We start from the raw sequence: 20,806 nt of genomic DNA on the forward strand, positions 1-20,806 counted from the left end.
AAGAAAACAAAATGCAAGCAAACAACAAAAAAAAAGTGAAAATATGTTGTGCTCTACATTCAGTTACTACAATCCTCTCTTGGGGTGCAAATGGCTCTCTTCATCATAAGATCACTGAAACTGTTGAGAAGAGCCATGTCCATCAGAATTGAACATCGTATAATCTTGTTGCCAAGATTACAACCTGCTTTTGTTAAGGTAGGGAAAAATCTTGCCACGTTTGAAGGAGCGAAGAGATGGAGTGACATTGCAGAGAGGGAGAAGGGATGATTGAGAGGGGATTTAAAAGCTTTACAGGAAAAAGCTAAAAGTCAGGAAAATTGAGTTCTAATCCCAGTTTTGCTCTTAATTAGCTATGAGTCTCCCTTTTTCTCACAGTCTTCCTATTTTCCCTCAATAAAATAAAGGGACTAGACTAGGTTCTTACTAAGGTTCAGATGTCAATGAAGACGCCCCCGTGTCTCGGGAGTCCTGTGGGCAGGCTTCCTGGGGGACAAGGCCTGAAGCCTGTGCCCAGCCTTACCAAGATAGCAGCAGTGGGGCAGGAGTTGCCCGTGGCAGGGTGAGGCTGGGAAGGTTGCAAAGGGCAGCTCTGCCGAGCCCAGAGTGTCATCCACCAACCAGGTGCTCCCTTTCCTTTCTCCCTCAGCTGCTCTCTGCCCCGCCCTGAGGCTGCCCATGACCCGGCCGGCCCGGCCCCAGGCAGCAGGATGAGAGGGCTCCGATGGCGGTACACCCAGCTGGTAGGTCGCGTTCCCCTCTCCCCCTCCCCCCTCAGCCGCCCCGAGCTGAAAGCGGCAGATGCCCGGAGCCGGCCGGGAAGTGGGGAGGCTCCCCTCATTTCTTCTCCTAAGGCCCGGCCTCTCCTGGCCCCACTAACCCCTCGGCATCCCTGCCTTAGCCTGGGCCCACAGCCAGGTGGCTTTCCCTTCCCTTCCCCGACGGGCAGGGAGGGTCGGGTGAGAGCTGTTGGTGGGGGACGAGGCACTGGGCTGTTCCTCCCTGGGATGGGACCAGCCTCGCAGGAGGTCCTGCTGAAGCTCCCCCCGGTGCCCTGGCCTGGCCTGGCCTGACACTGCCTTCCAGGGAGCTGGAGCCTGGCTCGGGGGAGGGGAAGCATGGGCTCTCTATTGGCGGGGGCCAGGCTCTGCAAGGGGCACCTGGAGGGGCTGGAAAGGGCTTCAGGGTAGGAGTCAGGCTGGCTGGAGAGGGCACACACACACACACACACACACACAGACACACACACACATACACACAGATACAGATACACACAGAGACACACAGATACACACACACAGATACACACAGATACGCACACACAACACACACACACAGACACACACACACACACAGACACACACACACAGATACACACAGATACACAGACACACACACACACACACACACGACAGGTTTTGAACAAGAAGGGACTTTAAAGCCCATTTAGTCTCCCATTGGTGTCCTGGGCACCCTAGCAAAACCTGTTACGGCCTTCTCAGAATAATATTTTTAAATACATAAAAAAATTGCACAGGATTACAAAAGAAACCAATTATCTTGAAATATCATTATCAAAATATTTTTCAGAAACTAAGTTTGTGCTATAGTTGTCTCATGTGCTTCTACATGAATAATAATGGCTAACATTTACAAAGCTCTAAGTCTGCAAAGAGCTTTGTTAATCTTTGTAAGCTTTCTGTAAATGTTATCTCACTTGATCTTCACAATAAGCTTGTGAGGTAGGCAGTAACTCCATTTTACAGATGAAGAAACTAAAGCAAATAGAAGTAAAGTGACTTACCCAGGGTCACACAGCTAGTATCTGAAACAGGATTTGATCTCAGTTCTATTTCCTATACCATTTAGCCACCTTAAATGACATATGTTTACAATATAGATAAATTAGGTCTAATAACTATAATAACTTTGAACTCAGATCTTTCTATTTCCTATACCATTTAGCTGCCTTAAATGACAAGATCATAGATTTCAAATACCGATAGATTAAAGGGTCTAATAATTATAATAACTTCAAAGTAGTGCTGAACATAATGCTATTTCAAAATATCTCCAATGATTTTAATAGGCTGTGGAAATATTTGCGATTTTTCTTGGTGACAAAGTCACAGGCATTATTACTAATACTTTTGTGGCTTGTGGCCTACATTTAGAATTAAAGAAAATAATAAACTGTTAGTAAAAATAAAGATGTCATTTTTTTCCCCATCCAAGTTTGTGGACTCTAGATTAAGAATACTTTATTTAGTCCAACTTCCTCATTTGAGAGATAAAGAAACTGATACCCAGAGGGGGAAAAAAATCAAATAGTAAGTGACCAAGGCTGTATTTGAAACCGATTCTCTGATTCTAAATCTAGATCTCTTTCATACGTTGATGATGTATGAGCTCACATTTGTACATCTGTGTACACACACACACGCAGAGTTATCAGGCCTTTGTCCTTGACACCTGGAGAGGAAGGACTGTGGGTACAAGAAGGGCAGGGATTCTGGATGTGCTGGCACCTGCCTTTAAACCTGTAATCTGACCTCTCCCCTAGAACAGCACAAGCTCAAGGGGCCAGGAGCAGAGAAACCTTGCCTGTGGGATCACCAGAGGTCTCTGTGTCCCTATATTAGGACACCAACCTCAGCTGGGCCCAACTCCACGGAAAATGTCCCCATGTCCCTCCCCAGGGAGCCGAGGAAATTTATGTCCTGGGGACTTGGGAGTTGCTTTCCCCTGTGGAGAAGGAGAAGCTGAGCTGGAGGGCGGCTGCCCCTGAGAAGAGAGCCCATCCTGGGGGTATGAGCAGCCTATGGCCTTCAAGGGTCTCACAAGATGGTCCCGTGGGCGCCAGAACTGGGAGGCAATGGTAGAAGCTGGAAAGAGGCAGGGGCTAACCGTGTGGGAGGCTTCAGACCTAGCTATATCAGAGACCCAGTTTTGCACCATGTGTTTTTAGGGAAATCATTTCGCCTCATAAAATGAGATTCAAATAAGATGGTCTCTAAAGTCTCTAGGACTTAATGTCCACAGGCCGCCTTCCCCCCTGCTTTCCTGTCCATGCTGTCTGTATCTCCCACAGCCCAGCCAACCAGACGACCCACTGCCAGGAGAGGCCGAGGACGAGCCTGTGCCCCAAGTTGTGCCAACTGCCCAGGGTCCCGGCATTGAGGAGGCTTGGGTCCCCACCCTGGGAGAGAGCAAAGTCCTTCATGCAGAGGAGTTCAGGCAGGTATGGGATTTATGGACTTTGGGTCTGAGCCCCGAGGAGGCTGGCAGTGGGGAGGGCTAGGTTGTTATCCTGCCTCTGTCATTTAACTTGCTGTGGGAAATAGGACCGGTTATTTTGCTGTTTTCCCCATCTGTGAAACGGTGACATGTTGGTCCCACCTGACTCACTAGTGGTTTGGGGTTCAAAGGTGCTACCCCTCCCCATGGCTGCCCTGAGGCAGAGAACTGGAAGCAATGGTTCTGGCAGCCTCCCTTGGTTTCCATTCCTGGCCCGAGTCCCGCTGGTCTCCTAATCCTTCCCTAACCTTGGCTGAGGAAGAATACCCCTTCATGTCCTCCTTCTGTCCCCAGCTCATTCCCCACTTTCCCCCTCGGTTCACTGGCCACTCCTGGACTCTCGTTTACTGCACTGCAAGGGATGGTTTCAGCCTGAAGAGCTTGTATCGGAGGATGGAGGGCCAGAGCTCCCCTGTGCTACTGGTCCTCAGGGACAGGGATGGGCAGGTAAGCGGGGTCTGGCCTAGCGGTGCTGGAAGTCTCTTCTGGAGGGCTGGGCTAAGACGGAGGCTTGAGTGGTGGAGGTCCCACTGGGGTCTTCCTGCCCCCACCTGAGATAAGGTTCTTTCTCTGGAGGCAGTCTCTCCAGAAGCACCCTCACCTATATTCCCCAAGAAAAGGACAGAGTGGAGGAGAGGATACATCAGCTCATCAACAATCTCTCTTTTGGAGGAAGATTTTTAATTTAAAAAAAGTTTTTTTTTTTTTAAAGCATCTCTTGAGAACTTTTGGTATATTTAGCTCTGGGCTCACTCAGTTCCAATGTTAGGAAGGGGAAAAAAGGAAACAATCCTTGTCTTTGAAGAGCTCATAGTATGTCTAGTGGGGAAGCAGAACTTGTCTGCAGGAAACCATTAGAGAAAAAGACAAGATAGTATGTAATTTGGAACTAAACTGCATGTTTCAAACTCCAAACGTTGTAAATGTTCAGCATGGGCTGGAGCAGTTGGAATGATTCTCTAGAAGGGAGATTATACATCCTAGATCTTTAAGGATGGGAGCGATTTTTTTTTTAAATTAAAGCTTTTTATTTTTTAAAATGTGCATAATTTTCTTTTTTTTCTCCTTTTATTGAAGCTTTTTATTTTTCAAAATATATGCATGGATAATTCTTTGCATAGATAATTTTCAACATTCACCTTGGCATAATTTTGTGTCCCAATTTTTTTCCTTTCCCTTTCCCCTTTCCCCTCCTCTAGATGGCAAGTAATCCAATATATGTTAAACATGTGCAATTCTTCCATACATAGCTTCACAATTATTTTGCTGCACAAGAAAAATTGGACTAAAAAGGGAAAAAATGAGAAAGAAAACAAAAAACAAGCAAACAACAATAGAAAGATGAAAATGCTGTGCTGTGATCCACACTCAGTCCCCACAGTCCTCTCTCGCGGGACAGATGGCTCTCTTCGTCACAAGACCATTGGGACTGGCCTGAATCACCTCACTGTTGAAAAGAGCCACAATAGCAACAGTTTTAATAAGAGAAGGGGAAGGGCGTCCCAGGCAGGAAACCTGTATAGGCTGAGGGATGCTCTGTGTGTGGAGGGATTGGCACTATGTACAGATCCGAGCATCCGCAGTCCTTCACTAAGAACCAGGCTTGCGTAGGGGCAGGGATGGGACAGTCCTTGGTGAAAGATTCCCTAAGGACACTCCCTCCTCTCCCCGCAAGGCCTGGGCAGATGCCAGCCATGTTTCTGCTTCCTGTTCCAGATATTTGGTGCCTTCTCCTCGACAGCCATCCGGGTCAGCAGCTGTTTTTATGGCACTGGAGAAACCTTCCTGTTCTCCTTCTCCCCACATTTGAAGGTATGCTCCCCAGGTCTGGGAGTGTCCCCCGGGGCCTCTGTCTCCATGGACACAACTTTACCAACGAAGGGAAAGGGAAGATGGATACTAAAAGGGCCGTAGGGTCCATGTGAGCCAGGAGCTGCTAGGGATGAATACAGGGAACTAGAAACAGGGCAGACCACCTTGTGATGGCGTCCAGCGGCCATACCCGGAAAAGCTGCTTATTTTATTATTGGTTAACTTTAACACTTGGGGATTTTTTTTTTTTTAAGACAATCAGGGTTTTCAAAGTCTGTGTGCCCAGAGTCACACAGCTAGTAATATTATGAGGCTAGATGTAAATTCAGGTCTTCCAACTCCAGAGCCAGTGCTCCATCCACTTTGCCCCAAAGTTAGCCCTCTATCGAACTACACTGTCCCTCTCTATAACTTTCCTGCAGTGGTCTTAGTTCTGTTCTTCAGGGCCAAGCAGGAGATTTATGATAAGATATTTGAACAGAGGCCTGCTAGGTGGTGCCATAGTGCGCAGAGTGCTGGGCCTGGAGTCAGGAAAACTCATCTTCCCGAGTTCAAATCCAGCCTCAGTCACTTGCCAGCTGTGGGACCCTGGACAAGTCACTTCACCCTGTCTGCCTCAGTTTCCTCATCTGTAAAATGAGAAGGAAATGGCAAACCATTGCAGTATCTCTGACAAGAAAACCCCAAACGGAGTCACGAAGACTCGGATATAACTGAAAAATGATTGAGCAAAGGTATTTGAACATAGCCATCCCGAGAAGTGGTTTGCTATATGGGTCTAGGTGCTTTGATCCACATTCTACCTCTTGTAAATGGCACTTTCCATCACAAGTCTATTAGAATTTACAAATCCTACTTCTCACACAGTTGAATCCCTGAGCAAGTCATTTGATTTTTGGCTCCCTCAGTTTTTTTATCTGTACATTGGAGATATTTCCTTCCAAGATTGTTGTAAGGATAAAAATGTAATATTTGGCTCTGCAGACCTTAAAATGCCTTATAAGCTCTGCTTATGATTATTGTCAAAATAACCTTGCTAAGCTCTAATGATAGGGACAACTCTTTGCTTAAAAAACACCACCAATATCAACCTTCAGTGATTCCCCATTGCATTTAGGATGAAACAATTTTCTTAGCTTGTCATTTAGGTTTTTCACAACTTGGTTCCTACCTAGTTTCTAGTTTGTTTCAAGCAACACCCTATCATGAACTCTATGTTACAGTAAAACTAGCTATTGTTTTTTTCTGCCATGTTCAACTCTTCCTGACTCCTTTTGGGTTTTCTTGGCAAAGATACTGGAATGGTTGGCCATTTCCTTTTCCAGTTAAAAGGAAAACTAAAGGAAACTGTAAAAAGGATTTTACAGATGAGGAAACTGAGGCTAATGGGGTTTAAGTGTCTTGCCCCAATTTCTAGTGTCTGAGGCCAGATTGGAACTGGGGAGGTTCTTGCCTCCAGGGCTAGAGTTCCATCAACCTACTACCTAGCGGACCTTTCAATAATCTGGCCTTTAAAAAAAAAACAAAGCCTCAAAAACTTCACATACACCTTTGATTGCTTTTAATCTTGACAAAAATGCTATGAGATAGGCAGGCCAGAGATCATCCATCATCTTCATTTTTAAAATGAGGAAATTGAGTCTTGGAAGAGATTGGATGATCAATTCAACATTTGCCAGCCAGCAAATGAGAGGCGTGGGGTTGAAGGTCAGCTTTCCTGCTCCTCAAGCTTTCCCCATTACCCCTAATCTTCTTTTCCCACATGGCTTTCTCTTAGCTGGGATGGGAAAATGATCTACCAGAATTCAAAAATCAGAGAAATGCTGGGGACAGGTGGAAGCTTTCCTTCTAACTCTTGCCATCAAGTGGCCACCAGTGGTATTGCTAAGTGCTTACTTAGGTCCACATCACTAACAAAGTTTTTCTTCTGGTTGCAGGTATTTAAGTGGACGGGAAGTAATTCTTTCTTTGTGAAAGGAGACCTGGACTTGCTTGTGATGGGGAGTGGCAGGTAGGCCTTCTATAAATCTTACTGGGTCTCAGGGGTGTTGTGTTCTTATTCCCTGCTCTTTGTAAGACAGAGGGTCTGGCCAGATCTATAGATCTTGCCAGAGGGCTGCTCAAAATTAGCAGAGTTGCAGATAATACAATTCCTACAAGGTATGAACAGCACAGTTTATTAAGTTCCATCCTTCCCCTTCCACTGAAAACAAACATGAGCACTATATGGCAGGTGTCAAGGCTGACCTTAGAGATCTCCTTAGCAAGAGGGCAACACTTAGCAAAGGAGCTGAGACTTGAACATAAGCAAAACCAATTTGAGCTACAGATTCAATAGACAAGATATAAGGGGCAACAGAATTCTGTCTCAAATAGGTCTCCTCTCTCTATCACTGACACCTGAAGACTCAACATTACAGGTTCGTTCCTTGATAAGAGTTAAATATGGCCTTTTAAAATATTGCAAATAAGAGGTGTGGGTCTGAATATGGAAACCACAGGTATACATTTTTAGATCAGTTTTGTTAAATTGTTTTCCTGCCCCCTCCTCCTCTTATTTTTATTTTAACATACAGGATGATTCTCTAGAAGGGAGAGGATGAACATTTGGGAAATGTAGATAATGTAAAAACTACATCAATAAAAATGTTTTTAAAAAACTGAACATTGCAAATACCCTCCTTAGTGTAGCTAGCTGCCCAATTCTGAAACTGCACATGAATTCATTCTATCTTATGGGTATCTGACTTGGGGAGTGGCAGCTGGCAGAAAAAACAGAAAAAGGATCCATCACATCATAGCTTTGGTGGGAGATGGCCCCAATTGTCAATCAGGTGTATTTAAGCCAAATGTGATTTGGTGATGAGAACCAGAAGCATTCCTGATGACCAGGGTTGTTTTTTTGTCTCCAGTGGCCAGTTTGGACTGTGGTTGGATGGGGACCTGAACCACGGTGGCAGCCGCCCCTGTGCAACCTTCAACAATGAAGTCCTGGCGAGCCGGGAAGAATTCTTCGTACAGGAACTGGAGGCCTGGGCCTTGGGCTGATGTCCCCAGGCTGGCAAAGACTGACCTTTTCATTGTTGCTCACTACTTCTTTCCCCAGGTTAACAGCATATAGCATAAGGAGCAGTTTAAGTTGTTGGCCCGGGTTCCTTGGTTAGCTTTGTGAACATCTGCTGTACCCATTTATCAGATGGCTTGTGTAACTAGGGAAAGAACATGGGGGCTAGAGACCATCTTAGAAGAATATTCCAGTTGCAAATGGGTAGCCCTCTTCAAAACTTCCAGATAATCTGACAAAAAGAAGAAAGTTCCCAATAAAGACAGCTCTACTCAGGGTCCAGGGAACTGGAAAACCATTCTTTTAATTCCTCTCAACACTGCCCTATCCTGTAATTTTTTCCAAATAGTAACTACTATGGACACAGTGACCATGATGTTTCATGGCTAGTACACTTCTCTGCCCCAATCCAAGCAATGCTCAAATTCAGGAGATGATTTAAGAAGTGGCTTAGGTGGGGGAGAGATCACATTTAGGTTCAAACACCCACTATGCATTCCCTTGTTTAAGATCCTGCAGCTGCCATGGGCTGGTCTACCATAGTTACAAAGTACCCAAATCCACATCAGGCTGAAACCCAGAGTAAACTCTTTATTGTGGAAATACAACAGAGTCAAGCAGTATCAACATTATAAATATTTTCACATGCCAGGCCAACCATAAGGAGTTAGTTCTAAGAGACAGGAGAGGAAGACTGTGGTCTATATCCAAGGAGGACATCTAAGAAGGATCCATCTGAAATCTCCTTTGCTCCTGATATTGCTCAGCAGAGGTTGTGAGTCTGGGCACGAGAAACTAAGATAATTCTACTGGTCAAGTACCTGCTTTTCCCTCCATTGTTAAAAGACTTTTCCCTTTCATGGCTTTTATTCCTGTGAAGTTGGGTCATAGAAATGAAGTTACACAGATTGAGCTAAATGCCATCTACACTCACAGGACAAATGGGTTGATGAGAGAATGAAACATTTGTGGCCAAGATGAAACAGGTTTCTCTTGTTGGATGAAAGAACAATCTTGGGTAAGCCATGGGTCCAGTATCTGATGGATAATGACAAATAGCATGAAAGAAGTTCTGAGAGATCAGATTGTTTGGAGATACATTCATAAAGCTTCATTGCTGTGTTTCTCCACACCTGTCACAGTAATCAATTTTTAAAAATGCTATGCTCTTAACAAGAGACTATTTAATTCCAGTGATGGAATTACCAAAGTTTGCACACCAACAGCAAAAGTGTTTCTTAAGCAAAATTTTAATCTAATAGCCTAAGTAGGAAGGCAAACATAAAATAAAGTGCATCTTCCTCAACAGGACAAAAATGCAAACAGATTTTGATCTTCTGCCCCTACCTCCCCAAGGTGTGCATGATAATGACAGGGCATTAGGATATAAAGTTCCAGAGTCAAGCATGATTCAATAATAGCATTTTGCAGAAATAATACAATCTTTGTTATTACATTCCTGCCCTTGGATACATAATCTGAATAAAAAACACTTATACAGCACAATAATTCTGAGAACATCACTTTTTTTGCCACCCCTTTCCCTAACCTCATTTCCTCTTGTCATTGGACAAAGTGATTTGTTCAAGGTCCTAAGAACTCCATGTTGTATAATATAAAAAGAATTGGAGGACAGACATCAGAGGCAGCACTTTCTTACTCAGCTGACCAATTCATTCATTCATTCTGAGGGAAGATAATGTATAGATAATCCTTATTTGCTCCCTCCCCACCTGAGGCAATTGGGGCTAAGTGACTTGTGCAGGGTCACACAGCTAGTCTGAAGCTGCTCTGGATCAGGACCTCCAAGCTCCCGGGCTGGTGCTCTGCCCCCGTGCCAGCGAGCTGCCCCATGCCCACCGGTTTTTGACCTATAATACCATATCCGCTTGATGACTGCCCCAATCCCCTTGCTGTGTGATCCTGAAGCTGGGAGCCTGAGCAGGGAAAGGCGGCCGTCCCTTTGGACTTCTGGAGAGAATCCCCTCGAAGATCAGAGGCCAGGGGACGCCGTGGTTTCTGGGTCTATTTTGTGTAAGGCCTCATGTCGGGACCTGGAGGTGTGAAGATACTGGGACACGGAAGCACACAGTTACAGCACTGAACACGAGAAGTACGTTTGTGCCATACAGCCTCAGAAGCGGCAAAGAGGATTCCAGATGGGATCGTGGAGGGTTCTGTGAAGATTTTGGTCTTCAAGGGTGTGGAAGACTTTACTTTCCAGAGAACAGTCTGGAAATCCCTGAGCACAACTGCTTTGGGGACACGGCCTGCACTCCCCTTTTCCCAAACCCGCAACGCCTGCGTAAGGCCTTGGACTCCACTGCAGGACTGGGGCACACACATACGCCAAAAGGTTCCTGAATCATCCATTCCCACTCTGGTCACCCTAGGGAAAGGGGATTCGGCAACGGCCCAGCTGGCCACTGAGAAAGTCCCGAGGGCGTCGGCAAAGCCAGGTCCTTCTCCCAGAAAAACATCTGGGCACAATTCTTTTGTGGAGGCAGTGGTACTTCTGCATCCAGCTTTGGGAAACTGGTGGTTTGTGACTTCTTCCGGACTTATTTATTCAGAAATAAGAAATCTGGTGAGTGAAAGGGAAGTCATGCAGCTGAAGGAGGAGCAATGTTGCCCTGGGGTAGACTCTGAGATTGTCTGGAACAATGGAGCCTGGGGCATCTTCCCTAGAAACAGCTTTTTCTCCAAAGTGCCAACTCCAGACAAGCCTTCCCTTAAGTCCTCAGAAGACTAGCCAGCAGGATGAGGTCTGGTACCTTACTGGAGGCAGCACTCAGAGAGCCAGCCCGGGTTTAAAGGATTCTGCTGTTTTAACCAGGGCTGGAGAAGGACATTATCAGTTCCGCATCCCACAACCCAAGTCTATTGCCCATTTTCTTTTTTTTTTGCTTTTTTTGGCTGAGGCAATTGGGGTTAAGTGACTTGCCCAGGGTCACACAGCTAGGAAGTGTTAAGTGTTTGAGACTCGGGTCCTCCTGACTTCAGGACCAGTGCTCCATCCACTGAACCACCTAGCTGCCCCTTTCCCATAAATTTTTAAGACAGTTTTTCTCCCCCAGGAATTGAGGGTATAAAAAGGATGATTCTTCTTCTTCTTCTTTTTTAAACATAAAGAATTAAGAGTTATAGATACCATGCCAAATTTGGAAAAATGCTTTTCCTGAAGTCTGTATATATACCTAAGTGATATAAAATTTTCTTGTTCCCTCACATAAAATGGCTCTATTGCAACTAAAATCTTGAAATTACTATGGAATTTATTATAAATATTGATTATGTTAAAATTTCCCTGTTTGTAGCTCTCAGCTCCCCAAGTATATTTGAAAGAAAAAGCTGGTATGATTTATTTACATTCGGATCAGCTTCTGATGGAGGGATATATGCACAACAGCTTTGTTTGAAGAGGCCAAGGAAGAGAGGATAGATGCGATGAAACCTTCTTGCAGCATTGTGATTGGGCAGATCTCTTTCTAAGAAGCAGATGATAAGTGGAAATTCCCATTCTATTAATTTTTTCCCTGAAAAAGGTTGGTTTTGATGTTGGAACGCTCTCTATTACGATCTGGACTTTGGTCTCTATACCGGAGATTCCAACTTGCTTTCATAGGTGTTAGTTTTGGGGCCACAACATCACTATCCTAGTTTTCAAGGAAAAAAAAAAAAACGATAAGAGTTATAGCACTTAATCTCCACGTGCGGATAGATACAATTTTATTAGACTCAGAAAATGAGCTCAACCAAACCGACCTGCTCCTCCGCAGTGACTGGAGGTGAAGCAACTGGCTGGCTCGGGCCCCGAGGGATACAGCAACCTAGCGGCAGAGCCCGGACGAGGACGTGTATCCTCCCCTTGTATCCTCAGCCTAAGCTCAGCACCCCGAGCTCTGCCTTGGCTGCATGAGTCCAAGGAGCCTTCTCAAAAGGGAAAGCATTAAGCATCACTGTCAGGTCTTACAGACCCCCTTCCTTGTCATAGAATGACACTGCTGACTGCCAGCAAGGGTTCTCCACTATATTTCTATTAAATGGGGGTGGTCTGCACTAAACCTTCCTGTCTAGTCCCTAAGGGGCCATGAGCACATGTCTTTGGATAGGGGACTGTTTTCCCACCAAGTAAACCACAGTGGAGAATCCTGGGTCTCATTAGTATGGCTCAGACTGTTATCTGAAACACCTTTTCTCTGTAAAACAAAATGCTGCTGGGATTTTGAGGAAGAATCCCCCCCCCAATTTCCTGACTCAAGGAGCAGCCCCCAAACTGGCTATGTTTACTGCCATCATGGTGGAAAGGAAATCTCTTCTAGATGTCTTGAGATATGAATCCTTGCTTTGTGTCACATGAAAAAAGTTAAAAGTTTGGCAGTTTGTTTTTTTTTTTTGGGGGGGGGAGGAAACTTAGCATAGCCATCTGCTTTTCAAGACATCCATCACACCCTCCCACACTGAGATCTGGTTATTCCATGATTCTGCAGGTCCAGAACAGCTGGGTTGTCTCCTATTCATACCAGCACATCCTCATTCTTCTTCCTCAGCTTCCCTATTTTTCATAATGGCAAAAAGTCACTACAACATTCTTCCTTTGTTACACCTGGGCAGATACCAAGACTCATTAATACTTCTGTAAGAATATTCATGTGTATCTTTTCCCTGTAATACTGGTATCTTAACTCTACTTCTCACTGCTCCTAAAAAAAAAGAGTCCAAAGTCTTGGCTTACAGAGTTCTCGGTAATCTGGTATACTTCAATACCTACTACATCCTGTGACTTCAATCAAATTGATTTTTACACAAACACATTACATTATCCACGTTATTCCTTTGATGAGCCCGAATCTTACCCATATATATATAGCTTAAGTTCCACTATTTCTTTTGCTTTACCTAAAATGCTGTTAATCATCACAGCACTTATTACTTGAAAAATAGTAAAATGAGGGGCAGCTCTAAGACAGGAGTAAAGGCAGGGACTTGCCTGAGCTCTCCCAAAATCCCCTCTGAACAACTTTAAAATAATGCCTCAAAGTAAATTCTAGAGCAGCAGAATCAACAAAAAGTCAGGATAAAACAATTCCGTATCTCAAGGCAATGCAGAAGACTGATAGAAAGTCTGTCTCGCCAGGTGAGAATGGAGCACTATCCACATCCCAGAGCCCCCATCCCGAGCCAGCAGCAGGATGACCAGATTGGCGGGGTGCCTGAATCAGCTTCAGCAGCGTCCAGATTCTCAGGCCACAGACTGTAACGGAATTACAGGTGGCCCAGAAAGAGAGAACAGGGAGCTCTTCACTGCGCTGGGTATGAGATGCTGGTATATGGCCACACATGGTTCTAGGTCACAGTCCCAGGGAGAGGAAGAGCACTAACACACTAGGGAGTACTGCTACCATGGAGCAGAAACCCTGGTCACAGTTCCAAGGGTAAGAACACTTGTGGTCACTCACACACCACAGCCCAGGCCAGAAGAGCAATGACTCTTCTTAAACCACATCACCTTGGAAGAACTGAAAACTTACAGATGCACAAAACTATCTCTTTCTGAAAGCAGCAACATGAAAAACTTGAAGCTTGGGATAATGCCTCCTGCATACCTTGAGAGCAGAGCCAACTTTAACACAAAGTTAAAATTTAAGAACCAAAAAATGCAGAACAACAAAGTCAAAAGTGTTACACACAAAAGACTCCCCCCCGCCCCCCCCCCAAAAAAAAGTGGATTGGTTAAAAGGCCCAAAAACAATCCCCTGGGAAGGGTCCAAAAAAGGATTTTTAAAAATCAAAGAAACAGAATAGGGCCAAATAGAAAATGGAAAACAAAAGCTCACTGAGGATAATAATTTTTAAAAATTTAGAAATGGGCAAGTAGAGCTCCATGAGACATCAAGAAACAAACAAACAAAAAAAAACAAAATCAAAAGAATGAAAAAACAGAAAAAACATGAAATAACTCACAAAAAAACAATTGATTGGAAAACACACTAAGAGAGAATTTAAAAATTATTGAATCACCTGAAAACCATAACTTAAAAAACAAAAAACAAAACCCAACACATCATCTTTCAAAAAATTATCAAGGAAGAGTGCCCTGATATATTTGCATCAGAGGGTAAAATAAGAATCTACTAATCGCTTCCTCAAAGAAATTCAAAAAAGCAAAACTTCCAGGAATGTTAAAGCCAAAATTTCAAAGCCAATATTATAGCCAAGTTCCAGTTTAGGGGAAAATACTACAAACAGTCAGAAAGAAACTTAAAAGATTTAAATACATGGAGTCACAATTAGGAATAATGTACTCCAGAAGATAAAGGATCTAGGATTACAACCAAGATTCACTTACCCAGTAAAACTGAGTATAATTCTTCAGGGGGGAAAAAGAGGAATATTTATTCAAATAAGACCAGAGTTTAATAGAAAACATGACTTTCAAATACAAGATTGCAGAAAAGGATAAAAAAAATAAAATAGGAAAGAGAAATCTTAAGGGATTCAATAAGATTAAAGTGTTTATATTGATGCTTGTATACTTAAGAAGTTTTTCATTATTAGGGCAGTTAGGGTATACAAGTGTGTGGTGATTATGATGGAATGTTGTTGTTTTTTTAAAAATTAAGAGATGAGAAAGAGGGATCCACTGAGAAAAGAGGAAAGGGAGAGATAAAATGGAGTAGATTATCATAAGAAAAAAGCACAAAAGAATTTTTACAATGGAGAAAAAGATGGGCAGGGAGTAGGGTAGAGAACAGCATTTGAATTTTATCCTTATTGGAATTGAATCAAATTGGATCAAAAAGTTAGACATTAATTTGGGAATAGAAATCTACCTTGCTCTATAGGAATGTTGGAGGGAAAAGAGGTGGTGGGGAATAGAGAAAAAGACAGAATGGAGGAGGTGGTAGTCAGAAGCTAAACACTTTTGAGGAGGGACAAGGTGAAAGAAGGGAGAGAAAGATGAAGAGGGGTAAAAATAGGATAGAGTATATATAATACCCACAACTGTATAAAATTTTTACAGCAAGTTTTTTTGATAAAAGCTGAATTTCTCAAATATATAAAGAACTAAGTCAAATTTATAAGAACAGGAGTCATTTCCCAAGTGATAAATGATCAGTTAAATAATAATAAATAAATGATGGGTAGTTTTTAGATGAAGAAATCAAAGCTATCTATAATCATATGAAAAAGTTTTCTAATTCACCACAAATTTGAGAAATGTAAATTAAACAGTTCTGAGTTATCTCCTCATACCTATCAGATTAGCTAATGACAGAAAAGAAAATGACAAACATTGGAGAGGTTGTGGAAAAACTGTAACACTAATGCACTGCTGGTAGAGTTGTAAAATTCAATACTTCCAGTGAGCAATTTGGAACTATGCCCTTTGAACCAGCAATGATACTACTTCTGTATCCTAAAGAGATTAAAACAAGAAAAAAAAAAAAGGAAATATATTTACAAAAATGCTTATAGCAACTCTTTTCTGGTGGCAAAGAATCGGAAATTGGGGGGAAGCACATTAATAGAGGAATAGCTGAATAAGTTATAGTATATTATTATGACAGAATTCTACTTGTGCTTTAAGAAGCAATGAGGAGGACATTGTAAAAGAAAACCTGGAAAGACTTACATGAACTGATGCAAAGTAAAGTGAGCAGAACCAGAAAAGTATACATGTAACAGCAATATTTTAAGATCATCAACTGTGAATGACAGCTATTCTCAACAATACAGTGATTCAAGATAATTCTGAAGGACTTATGATGAAAAATAATTGATTATTATACCTGTTTTATATCCTGATATATGGAGGGTCAAAAATTTTTCAGGCAAAAAGGGTTCACAACTAGAAAAAGTTTTAAGAAGCCCTCCTCTAAAGAAAGAGCTGCCTGAGTCTTTTATTTATTTTTTGGGAAAAGCCTTTGTTTTCCTTTACAATATGACTAATACTGATATGTTTTGCATATCTATACATGTATAAATTCTATCCAATTGCTTATCTTCTCAATGAGGGCAGTGGGAAAGGAGGTAGAGAATTTAGAGCTCAAAAATGATTTTTTAAAATGTTAAAAATTGCCTTTACAAGATGAAATTGAAACTATTTTTACTCATATGAAAAGGTGCTCCAAATCATTATTGATCAGAGAAATGCAAATTAAGACAACTCTGAGATACCACTCCACACCTGTCAGATTGGCTAAGATGACAAGAAAAGATAACGTTGTTGGTTTTTGTCTAGCTAGAGAAAAATTATGGAATTCAACCACTATTATATTTATATTATATTATGTCATATTATACTATGTAGAATATTATATAAAGTGTGTATACACATTCACCTATTATAGATAAAAATTTTTCCAAATTCCTAGCAAAAGCAGTGTAAGGTCCCATTTTCCCCACATCCTCTTCAACATTGATCATTATCTTATTCTGTCATATTAGCCAATTTGAGGTGTGTAGTAGTCCATCAGAGTTATCTTAATTTGCATTTCTCTGATCAATAAGGGAAAAATATTTTTTAAAAAATGTATATTTTGAGATATTATTTTTCAGTCCACAGAAGGACTAATCCTTTATTTATGGAACTGCATAGTGAGTCAAAGATTCCTTGTAACTCTCAGGTAGTAAGGGGTTTGGTATAAACAAAACCAATGAAGAAAGGAATCAATGGGAAAAAAAACCAGTTATGAGGGGGAAAAAAATCTTATTATTATTTCTAAGAATAACTGACTCAAGATGAAAAATGAAATGAACCTTTTTGCATATGGCCAACATGAAAAATATGTGTGGCTTACTGAAGCATCTTTGTTATAAGAGTTTTGAGTTTTTCTGCCACAAGCCCATTATTGGGGCTGGAGGAAGGAGACAAGAAGAAGAGAAAACTAACAACAAAAGAACTGAACTACAAAATAAAAATGGTACAACCACACAACCAGATCAAGACCAGAGAGTGGGTTCATTGGAAATGGAAAGACCTGGTGGGAAGCTACTTCAATAAACAAGATGCACAGTAATAAGTACCCAGTACTAGGGTAGCAGCAGTGGAGACAGAGAAGAGGGGCCAGATCAGGAAGATGCTGCTATAGACTTAGCAGAACTAAACTACACATGAGAGGGAGGAAAGGGAAGAATGAAAGACAATGTTCCAGGCATCTGAACAAGGTGAAGAGTGATGGCACTGACAAGTGAGAAACCAGAAATAAGTAGATTTAGGAGAAGAGATAAAAAGCTTGATTTGGAACATCCTGAGAGTAAAGCATTGGAAAACAGGTAGGTAAAGATTTAAGATTGAGGATAACAAATCTGGGAATTATCCTCATAGTTAGCAACTGAAACAACAGAAGTAAAGGAGGATTGTTAGATGAGAAGATGAATAAAGGCAAACCTTGGAGAAATATGTACCCTAAAGGCTTTGGAAAAAAAAGAGAGGAATACAAAAAGGAAAAAGGGAGTGTAGAGTGGCAAAAGGAAAATCAGTGTTGCATTTCTGAAGCAAGGGCTCGAGAAAGCATCTGGTAGAAAGGACTGGCTAGTCAGTCAACAAGCACTTATTTAGTGCCTACTGTGTGCCAGAACTGAGCATCAGGTTGGGATGAGCTGAGTGAAAATAAAAGGTCAAATTCAGTGACTCCTAAGATGCAACATTATGTAAACAGAAAGATTATGATATAATTAACCAAAATGGGGAAATTAGAACCAGAGGACAATTTAGGGGAAAAGATGAGTTTTGTTCTTCATGTGTTGAGCTTGAGATGCCTATGAGACATATCCAAATGAACATGTCCAGCTGGCAGTTACAAAGTTTGGACTAAAACTCAAAAAAGAGATAAAGGCTAACTGTGTAGATACGGGAAACATCTAGACAGAGATGTCAGTTGAATCCATGGGAGCATGAATTTGATTATTGAAAGGACGGAGTGTGGGTTGGGTTAGAGGGCCATAATTTTAGTGTTTTAAATTACAGGGTTTATAAGATGTGTTTTTACTTTTATGATACTCTTGGCATGTTTGCCAGCAGGAGATGAGGAACTGAATGTCAAATTGACAGAGTGATTAAGGAGGAAAAGGATTTGATGATTAGGTTCTTGTTAGCATAGACTGGTGGGGCAGAAGTCAAATCAAAAAAGGTAGAATGAAAGGAAATCCTTACCAATCAGAAGCAATTTTTATCCCAGAAGATTAACTAAAAGTGAAGAGATTTAGAGATGGGATCATTGATGATAATAGTTCATCACTTCTCCATTATACTCTTTTAGCTGTATGTTGTATATATCCAGCATAATATAGTGCATGCCCTTGAAGGCAGGAACTGGATTAAGGAAGTGATTCCAGAGTAGTCTGAGAAGAATTTCAGGAACATCCCTTACTGAACTTTTGTTAAACCCTCACTAAAGTATCTGGGTCTCAACATTAAAAAACAAACCAAAAAAAGACATTTTGTTTACATTTGAAATAATCAAATTATTTTAAATACAGTTTTGTCAGACTCCAAAGAAATGAGAAGATAAGGGAAAAAAAACCCTTCTTTCTCTGGATGTGTAGAAGGAAATTATTTAAGAAAAGAGTAATAAATGACTTACCTGTGGTTTGGTGAAGTTTTTGTTTATGCACCACTGAACAAAATACTGCGTGGCAGCCTCTAAACTTTGCTTATCTGTTTTCTTACAGTACACTCGGATAAGCTGTTCAGCAAATTTTTCAGGTAGAAGCTGTGAAACCTTTTCAAAAGAAAGAACTTATCATTTCTTTCCTGAATCACAAAGCAGGTAAGACACTAAATCTCCCCACCAATCATGTTCCCACTTGGATGTTATCTCAGCCAATCAAGTGCGATGGACACTGTGGACCATCAATATACTGGAGAGGCTGATATTTCCTTGCAGTGGATTAAGGGAAACAAAAGTTAAATTGCTTGCTCAGGGTCACACAGTGAGTAAGAGCCTGAAGCTGGATTTGAACTCAGGCTTTCCCAATTCCACACTCAGCACTCTATCCACTGAGTCACCTAGCTGCCTCACATACTCTCACTGAAGGTATTAAAAAAAAAAAACAACCCACCTACCCTATAATTTTCCGTTCTAATCATTATGTCCCACAATTCCTAATAAAATACATCTCTATCAAGCCCCCATCCCCCCAAAAAAACACCAACTATTTCAAATTGCATTAAAAATGTCACAGACAGGGGAACAGATTCGACATGTCACAACAGTAAATTTATTTTGACCTAATTTGAATGTTTACCTGATTTTTTGTAATCAAGACTGCTTTACTTCGGTCACTCTTGCAATAGAAATAAACATGATCTATAGGATTTTTTTCTTGCATTCCATAATCCATGTTGATAACCTTAACAGAAGATAAAAGAAAAAATTACAGAACAGCAAGATCACTTCACTTATTGAGCTTAGAAGGGCAAGCCAAGGAATACCATCCATCATCATGACTAAGACCAACAGAATTAACCAAGGCAGACGAAAATACTCTGCTAAAAATAACCCAAAGGAATTTGTTTCCTTTTATTTTGCTTTAAGTCTGAGCAAAAGGTTCCTAGAAGCACAGTGGACACTATTATTTGGTAGAGTACCCATCAAACTTCCATCATTTCCTTTGGCTATGGGATGAGAAATACACAAATAGTCCTTGCTCTTCACTCCATGATTTCCCAGAAAGTATGTTTTAAAACAAATTGGATTTTCCTTTAAGAACAATGTTATAATTGAGTTTGTTCTCCTGACCAAGGACATTTTATCAAATACTGTCCTAGACATGATTATCAATTTGTCCACATAAATAAAGGCAATTATTATAAACTCCTAAAATTTAAAAGAGCAAAACAACGTAGCCAGCCCAATCCACACTCCAAATATACTGCCTGGTGTAGGCAGCTAAATTTACATCCCTTTCATTTCAGGACGAATAAAATTCTAGCCTTATAAAATGGGAGGTGAGAATCAACAAAAATGTCATTGTTAATAGACCAAATATAACAGGAGGACAATTGGAAGCAGCTTACAGCAACTCTCTTACACATATGGCTTGGAGAAATGTTTGTTAATGATATCATAGTGCCAGCAACTTACATCAACTATGAAATCTTCAGCTTTTAATTCAACTTTTAGATCTACACCTTTTGGTGTGGAAGCAGCAACATCTTTTGGAAGTTGATCATATTCCTCCTACGAAAGAAATAATTTTGAATTTATTATCCAGAAGACAGCTTAACCTATGACAGATAGTTTATAGTACACTACTCACAGGTCTCATATCATGTGAACATCCTCATCCCTATGTTCCATCTAATGTTTGCAATTACTTCTCCTGCCTCTATCTGTCATGTTAAAATCCCACGCTTCCAAGAAATTTGGAATTATGAAAACAGAGTAGAGACTAAAAGATCCATACCCTTTGAAAAAGAAATTCCATCACTTGACACACATCCCAAGATATTTTTGCTAAAAAGACCCTAAATAAATAGAAATAGACCAGTTTTTCTTTTTACTGGCCAAAAAATGGAGACAAAGTAGATTCTCACTGAATGGGGGAATGAATAAACAAATTGTGATACATAATTCCCAATATATTATTTGTTAAAGTTCAGAACAAAAAATAAATAAGTTTTAT

General features: G+C 41.4%; 2 protein-coding genes across 2 annotated transcripts in view; one reads left to right on the top strand and one right to left on the bottom strand.

Moving 5' to 3' along the window:
• The first annotated feature begins 625 nt into the window (after positions 1 to 625).
• TLDC2 (TBC/LysM-associated domain containing 2) lies at positions 626 to 9,682 on the top strand. The gene is made up of 6 exons (XM_051979266.1): positions 626 to 743; positions 3,092 to 3,241; positions 3,592 to 3,744; positions 5,014 to 5,109; positions 7,047 to 7,120; positions 8,022 to 9,682. Exons 1-6 carry the CDS (start codon positions 711 to 713, stop codon positions 8,155 to 8,157), a joined length of 642 nt encoding a protein of 213 aa, XP_051835226.1. The 5' UTR covers positions 626 to 710; the 3' UTR covers positions 8,158 to 9,682.
• The window catches only part of SAMHD1 (SAM and HD domain containing deoxynucleoside triphosphate triphosphohydrolase 1), a 56,819-nt gene continuing 44,757 nt past the window's right edge, over positions 8,745 to 20,806 (bottom strand). Inside the window, exons 13-16 of the mRNA XM_051979261.1 lie at positions 20,266 to 20,361; positions 19,427 to 19,531; positions 18,763 to 18,900; positions 8,745 to 11,829 (exon numbers count right to left, since the gene is read on the bottom strand). Coding sequence (XP_051835221.1) covers positions 11,698 to 11,829; positions 18,763 to 18,900; positions 19,427 to 19,531; positions 20,266 to 20,361 — 471 coding nt within the window. The 3' untranslated portion in view covers positions 8,745 to 11,697. The remainder of the gene's footprint in view (positions 11,830 to 18,762; positions 18,901 to 19,426; positions 19,532 to 20,265; positions 20,362 to 20,806) is intronic.

Source organism: Antechinus flavipes, chromosome 2 (genome assembly GCF_016432865.1).
Source record: "Antechinus flavipes isolate AdamAnt ecotype Samford, QLD, Australia chromosome 2, AdamAnt_v2, whole genome shotgun sequence".
Taxonomy (NCBI): domain Eukaryota; kingdom Metazoa; phylum Chordata; class Mammalia; order Dasyuromorphia; family Dasyuridae; genus Antechinus; species Antechinus flavipes.

What these genes read in the sequence shown, in the direction of transcription:
- TLDC2 (XM_051979266.1), top strand. Translation starts at nt 711, where the DNA reads ATGAGAGGGCTCCGATGGCGGTACACCCAGCTG. An exon ending in TCAGGGACAGGGATGGGCAG is followed by an intron (nt 3,745 to 5,013) that starts GTAAGCGGGGTC and finishes TTCCTGTTCCAG; the next exon opens with ATATTTGGTGCCTTCTCCTC. An exon ending in CCTTCTCCCCACATTTGAAG is followed by an intron (nt 5,110 to 7,046) that starts GTATGCTCCCCA and finishes TTCTGGTTGCAG; the next exon opens with GTATTTAAGTGGACGGGAAG.